Source organism: Acromyrmex echinatior, chromosome 10 (genome assembly GCF_024713525.1).
Source record: "Acromyrmex echinatior isolate Ae372 chromosome 10, ASM2471352v2, whole genome shotgun sequence".
Taxonomy (NCBI): Eukaryota; Metazoa; Arthropoda; class Insecta; order Hymenoptera; family Formicidae; genus Acromyrmex; species Acromyrmex echinatior.
The window spans coordinates 11,595,052-11,602,359 of NC_141861.1; the positions used below are offsets into that span (position 1 = coordinate 11,595,052).

The 7,308-nt window shown below is 37.0% G+C and overlaps 1 protein-coding gene across 1 annotated transcript; it reads right to left on the reverse strand.

Annotated features, from left to right (window-relative positions):
- Nucleotides 1-2,905: 2,905 nt before the first annotated feature.
- LOC105143270 (uncharacterized) lies at nucleotides 2,906-6,920 on the reverse strand. Its single transcript, XM_011051466.2, has 5 exons — nucleotides 6,603-6,920; nucleotides 4,886-5,131; nucleotides 4,489-4,712; nucleotides 3,722-4,306; nucleotides 2,906-3,548 (listed from the first exon to the last, which is right to left on the reverse strand). The coding sequence occupies exons 1-5, from the start codon at nucleotides 6,918-6,920 to the stop codon at nucleotides 2,906-2,908; spliced, it is 2,016 nt and encodes a 671-aa protein (XP_011049768.2).
- Between the last annotated feature and the right edge of the window lie 388 nt (nucleotides 6,921-7,308).

Here is a 7,308-nt window from a genome sequence, read left to right on the forward strand (position 1 = left end):
TTCGTTTGCAAATTAATTATCTATTTTGCAAAAAATCAATTTTTCCAACCAAAACGATGCCATTTTAAATCAATATCTTTACAAAGAAACGTTCTTTTCTTAACAAGGTCAAAAACTTCAAATCGATATAATCGATTTTTAGTGTTCCGATATGGATATCGCCAGTGTTAGAATGTACCTAGGTAGTATTAGTCTAGATACAATACTTTATCTAAGTGCATTACCTACCAGATCCTTATAGGTGAAGATACCTGTATCCGTATCTAGTTCTTTTTGGATACGATATCTTTTAAGTTTTAGATACATAAATACAAGATACTTATACATTTTATTTTATGTTATATTAGAAACATAATTTTTGATTACTATATCTACTATAAATCATTTTTATTATACTATACTGTAAATCATCATTTAAAAAAAATTTTTGTCTTCACAACATTGAAGTACTTTTGAAACCATACAACTTTTATTTAAAAAATTTTTTTCCATCTTTTATATTTCCGATGATATTCGCCTCGAAAGAAAAATACTATTTTTTTTCAAAGGGCTATTTCATTTCTTAAATGATTAAGGGCATGTATAAAAAAATACGTGTCTCTTAGATTTCCGTGTTTACAACATATTTCATGAAGAATCAAATCGGTTGGACAGTTGTGAAAATTCCCTTGTGAATCGAAAAGTTATTTTTACCATTGTGCAATTTTTGCAATACTTTAGGAGATATTAATTTCTAAATATCACTTAATGAGTACGTATCGGCGCGGATTATCACCAAGTATACGCCCATTGGTCACGATCGCTTGTTGCGCAGGGAGTAGTGACTGCTTGATAGGCGCTCTGCTTGAGTTATGGTGCTTAGCGCGCGCCTACCAAGTATGTAGTCCTCGCACGATAATCGACTGCAACTGATAGGCGTAGTCGACGAAACGCTTTTTCCACCTTTCTGCGCGCCGCCGCCGCTGCCGCTCGAATGTGGGCCGTCCTACGAATTCGCGCGGCTTAACCGCATATTGGCTTAGACATTTCCTTTTCTAATTCGAAAACTACAGCAAGTATCTCAAAATGGTATAAGAATTTTTTGTTCCTTTGATCCATTCTCTATCTCCAATGTGACCCCAACCCATCTTAAGAGACACCCTGCATGTATATATATATATATATATATATATATATATATATATATATATTGGGTCATCTAAAAAGTATCCGCGGTACTTTGTCACTAGATATATGACCATCAACACACATCTAGTGACAAAAAACCGCGGATACTTTTTAGATAACCCAATATATATATATATGAGCCTTTTATTTGCTAGCGATACTATTGATTATTTGTTACATTGACGATTGAGAAATAATTAATTTGCAATAATAACTAATCGATTGTTTTTTTAACAAATATCACATTTGTTTTTCATTGATTCCTATAACAAAATCATTTTTCTCAGTGTACCTGCTCATGTGAAGTGATCTCGTAAGTCGGGAACCTTCTGTGAAATATGAACGCAGCTTGTTGTTTTCGACTTAAATTTTCATTATCGAGACATTTTTTTATGTATTAAAACAAACAAATAAAATGTAGCATTTTACACTGCTTATATCTTTTCTTCTTGTTTTTTCTATTTTTTCCTACTTCTCTATTTTTCTTTTTTTTTCCTTTTTTTTAAGTAAAAGAATACCTAAAGAGTACTTAAACTTTCGGATACTTTTTTCTTATATCTGTATCTATATTTAGGTATCTATACTTAAGTATCTATACTATACTTAATTATAAAAATACGTATCTGTACTTATACCTAAATACATTTTCTACGTAATACCTATACTTATATCTAGATATCTTTCAAATGGTATCTATTTCAATACTGAATATCGCCCATTTAAAATATATGTATATATGAAAGAAAATAATTTATAATAATTATTTTTAATAAAACATATTTTATTAATTATCTCATAACTGTGCTGTACAAATATGTTACTTCATCTCGCACAGGTATGCATTTTTCATTGGTTTCCAACATTTATTGCCCATAATGTTCGACGTTTAGTATCACGCGGAAATATTTTCATGATGTAGCCCTTTGCTGCAGAATTAGTGCAAAATCGGGCTGCACACCCAACCATTTTGCAATTATTTTTATTAATCTTCTAATAAGTCGTACTAGTCTTCAAGATCAGAAAGATGTATCACGACTCACGAGAAATTATCAAGATTAGAAAGAGATACAACGTATTTCTCTCTCTTTTGTGTGATTTAAATAAAACTGGAGACCCTTAAGGGAAAGAGATCATGAAAAAAGTCTCTAACTTTTTAAGAGACTTTTTTTTGTGTCTTGCGACTCTCATTAAAGGATCTCTAGTTGTCACGCTTAATTCGGAATATATATATATTATTCAAACTTAATACCGGATTCGAGGATAATAATGTCTTCTTCTTCTTTTTCTTCTTGATTGGCTCGGCAGCCAGGCAGACTGATGTTCTTCTTCTTGTTCGATGTTAATTGGCTCTTGCCGCGGAGTAGCAGCAATTCCGACCAGGATGAAACTAGTAGCTGAAACAAGTAAACAGGCGGGGGCGCCGCCTGAGAGGAGAGGAGAGAAACAAAGTTCTCTACCCCTCCTTTAAAATAAAGACATATTCATGGAAATCAGATGCTAAAGTTTAAAGATTTGAGATATGCAGTAATTAAATGACACAAGGTAGAAGGGGGATTATTAATCATACAATGAATATTAAGGGGATGAAATAGGAAGTGTTTTTTCAGGTAATTACGTAATTTAGTCGATTTATGAATGCAAAGTTTGCAATAAAAGAGAATATGATTAATGTCCTGATTTGGGTCACCACAGGGACATGCAGGCGAGTTGACAATATTTTTACGATGCAGGCTGTATGCTAGATTATAATGGTTAGATCTAATTCTGGAGATGATGACGATCTCCTCTCTTTTAAGAGTCTTATGATAGAATCAGGGCTTGGCTGAGTTATTTCTATAAAATCATCATATAGCTGCCCTTTAAATGTTGCGCAATGATCTAAGTGTGCTTGAAATTTAGTATTGAGGAATTGCTTGGAGATCATAAAAAAGTCTTGAAATGGTATTTTAAATTTAGGCCGGTGTCCACTAAGGGCGACCTCATTGGCAAGGTGCTCTGCAGTCTCTTTACTGATTATACCTTTATGACCAGGAGTCCAAATAAAATTAATTTTGAAACCATGTTGCGTTAAAAAGGACAGACGATCCTTAATATCTAATGTAATATGGTTCGCATTTCTAGAATTGTGAGACGATATTGCCTGAAGAGCACTTAAAGAGTCAGAACAGATGGAAGCCTCGTCACAACATCGATCTTCAATAAGATTAATCGCCTGAAGGATAGTCCAAGACTCGGCTGAGAAAATTGAAGTCTCCGGAGGAAGCTTGAACTTGAATGCAACGTTAAGATCTGGTGAATAGATTGTGAAGCCCACGCGATCCTTTCTAACGGTCTTAGAGCCATCGGTGTAAATAATGGGACCGCGATTGTGGTTATAGTTTCTAAGAATCGGATTTGGTATATTCGCTTTCGGTTATTCGCTTTCTTAGGAACATTGGTAAGGGAACTGTCAAATTGATGAACATAAGTATAGTTTTCATAACTGTGTTTATAAGCATAAGGCACGTTGGATCTGTGGATGATTTTAAATGAGTATTTCTACATTACATAGTACTTGAACGCGGGTACAGCTAGGGCCCGCTGTCTTCTTGAGGGGGAGTATGCAGCCTGTTCCAAGCTTTCAAAGCTGTATAGCACTGGGGAGTTCTTCCTGGAGAAAGCCTTATAGATGAACTTCGAGGTCATATAGCCAAATCTAATGTTAAGAGGAGTTTCCTTTGCTTCGGCCATAATGACGCTAATAGGTGTAGATAGTCGGAATCCGAAAGCAAGACGCAGGTTTCTGTTGACTAATCTTTCCAATTGTAAAAATTCTGTCTTATTGCCCTTGAGCTTGAACACTTGACATCCGTATTCGATAGCAGAGCGAAATACAGCTCTATAAAGAATGAGAAGTAAGCTTGGATGAGATCCCCATTTAGTGCCTGCGAGAGCTGCTAATATATTAGTAAGATTATGTCTCTTATTAACCAAGGTTTTTAGATGCTCTTTGCCGCTCAACTTGGGGTCGAGAGTGAAGCCCAGAAAGATGACAGATTGTACTCTAGGAATTTCTATGTTCTGAATGTGTAGTTCAATGTCCTGTCTCTTCTTTGTAAAGAGCATCCATTGGGTTTTTGAGGGGGAAACTTCCAAGCCCCTATTTCTCAAGTAAACATGTATATTGTTTAATGAAGATTGGACCGACGATCTAGCATCTTCAACGTTTTAGTTTGATGAGAAAATAACGACGTCGTCCGCATATTATAAGAGAAGGGTGTCCTTGTGCAGACATTTATTAATATCCGCACAGTAGAGAAAAGCAAAGGGCTAAGGATAGACTCTTGAGGAGTACCTTTCAAAGTGATGTATGGACCTTTAAGCACGCCATCACAAATGAACGTGATTTGTCTGTTGAAAAGAAGGTTACTTATGAATTTAACAGTTTTGGGCGGGATCCCAAGACGTTGTAAATCTTCAATTAAAATAGAAGGAATCATGTTGTCGAACGCTCCCTCGATGTCCAAAAATGCACATATAGTAAGGGCGTTATTAATGAAGGCGCCCTGAATATAATTTGTCAGAGCAATAAGATTGTCAGAGCAGGCACACTAGGGGCTGAAACCTGTTTGGTTAAACGGCAGTATGGCATTGGATTCAGTAAACCACCTCAACCTCAGATAGATAATTTTTTCCATAATCTTTAAGAGGCACGAGAGAAGAGAGATCGGTCTGATACCTTTTCCATTTGGTTTAGGGATAAGGACGACCATTGACTTATTCCATTCCGCAGGGAAAATTCCTTGACAAAAAAGGTTGTTATAGATTTGTAATAGCACAGAAAGACCGTATCCGGTGTTAAGTTCTTAATGATGTTATAGTCAATCGGGTCGGCCCCTGGAGCTGATCTAGTTTTGGCTGAATCAATAGCTAAGAGTAACTCCTTCATAGTAAAAGGATTGTCCAAGAATTTAGCGCTTTCGCACTGCATGGAGTATTTTCTTCAAGAAGGATACACTCTGAGACGATATCTCGAGGATATACTACAAGAGGGAGGACAGATTTTATTAATCGCATTTTCCTGTGCAACCGACAGCGACTGGCCAGATGATATAACGGAAGCTAAACGTCGTTTTTAAAAGTTTTGACCAACTTCCAAATTTTAGCAGACGGAGTATGAGCGTTAAAACTGTTGCATAATTCCTTCCATTTTCTTCTCTTGGTTCTTCTGAGGTCGCATCTACATGCCGAAGCAGTGCGCTTATAAGCGTTATAGTTCTCTGAACTTGACTGGTGGTTTCAGAGTCTCTTTGCCTCGCGTCTGGCATCTACCGCGGCCTGGCATTTTTCGGTCCACCAAGGAGAGGGGAAGAGACGTTTCTCAACCATCGGTTTTGATTTCGGGGTACGTGATCCAGGGGGAAACAGAGAGTTCAGAGTGCCTTTGATTTCTTTTACAAAGTTATCATATTGAGAGGTAGCATCGTCTGTCGTTACTAAAAGAGGCAAAATCAAGTTAACTTATGAATAAAGACTTTCATTTGGAGAGAATTAAGTTTAATTTTATACTTAAATGTAGTTTTTAGGCAAGGGAAAATATTCAGGTTAGTGACAAGGGAAGTGATCACTAGAAAAGGTGTCGAGTTCTGTATAACAGTTACCAAGAGTCAAGACGGGAGGCGTTACAACAATAAGATCGATGATGTTTGCGAGTCGGGAGGGGTCAGAAGGGTAGGTTTATGGTCATTGCAGATAATAAGATTACGATCTTCAAGGAAGTTTAAAAGACATCTGTCAAGGGAGTCAGTAAGCAAGCAGCCCCAAGCCACGTTGTGCAAGTTAAAGTCGTCTAGGAGGACGGCGTGAGATTGATTCGTAACATAATCAAGCAGGTCCTCAATGATTGTAGGAGGAGTTCGTGACGATGGATGTCTGTATATATTAATAATGACAAAGGAGGGACCTTGAGTAAAAAGCTTGATATCAATGAGCTCGATTGAATGGTAGCCCAGGTGAGTGATATCAAGAAAGTCATAGCGGAATGACTTTTTAATAGCAATGGCTACCCCGTGTTGACCGGGGCAGCGAATGTCACTTCTAATAAAGTTAAAAATGTTAGAGTGTAAATAAATATTCTCGGTGACCATAGTTTCTTGGAGGCACCAAAGATCGTGTGTTATTATTAACTTGAAGTTCCGGGAGCTTTCCCCGTAAACCCCTACAGTTCCAACTAGCAATAGAGATAGGTTTGTTAGAAGACATGAATAATATTAGTATTAAAATGAAAAGTGAGATAGAATAAAGTAACAGAGAAATTAGTAATAGTTGTAAGCGTGATCGTCAGAAAAAGGGGGGGGGGTATCAGCTTGATAATTATCATAATAAATGCGCGGATCATCATATTCAGTCTGCTGCCGATAGAAGCGAGGAGGGTGCGGTTCAATGTGTGAACTTACATGATTTAAGAATTGCCTAAGAGTCATGGAAAGCATGGGCATATCCATGTGTCCAGTAGGAAGTCTATCATGTTCATAAAGATAATTATCACGCGGATAATTGGCTCGACCATGATTAAGAACACCGTCTCTCGAAATATTGGAAGATCTGCCGTTCGGAGATATTAGATATTCCTTCCTAGCTTCTTCCAATGATGTAGAATTATTATTAGCATTGTTAGTATTGCGAGGGGGGGCACAGGTATTAGAAAGGTCCTGCTTGTGTTTATCATTCCGCAGTGAAGATGGGAAAGGGGATATTGGATGGGAAGTGCTCATTTCCTGACGCGAGGATCGTGGATGTTCGGGTGAGGTACGAGGAATAGAATTCTTAACAGAAACTTTGGCGTACGACAGCCTATTATAAATAAAACTTTAAATCTCCCTTAAATCTCCGCCGTTTTTTTCTATGGATGTCGCGTAATATAAGGCGTATAATTTTGCTTATACCGTTTTTTTCCGAAATTCGAAGCTTTATTGTAAAAAACTGGTTATATTGAGTCATCTAAAAAGTATCCGCGGTTTTTGTCACTAGATATATGACCATCAACACCATCTAGTGACAAAAAACCGCGGATACTTTTTAAATGACCCAATACATTTATGATTCAAAGTATTGTCCATCGCTGGCTACTACTTTCTCCCATCTTTCGGACAGCATACGAAT

Bases quoted from the DNA above. Each gene is read 5' to 3' on its own strand.
- LOC105143270 (XM_011051466.2), bottom strand. From the start codon at position 6,920: ATGAGCACTTCCCATCCAATATCCCCTTTCCCATCTTCACTGCGGAAT. The intron at 5,132-6,602 runs GTAAGTTCACAC...TACTCCATGCAG, and splicing joins TTAGGCAATTCTTAAATCAT to TGCGAAAGCGCTAAATTCTT. The intron at 3,549-3,721 runs GTACTATGTAAT...TCCGATTCTTAG, and splicing joins CTAGCTGTACCCGCGTTCAA to AAACTATAACCACAATCGCG.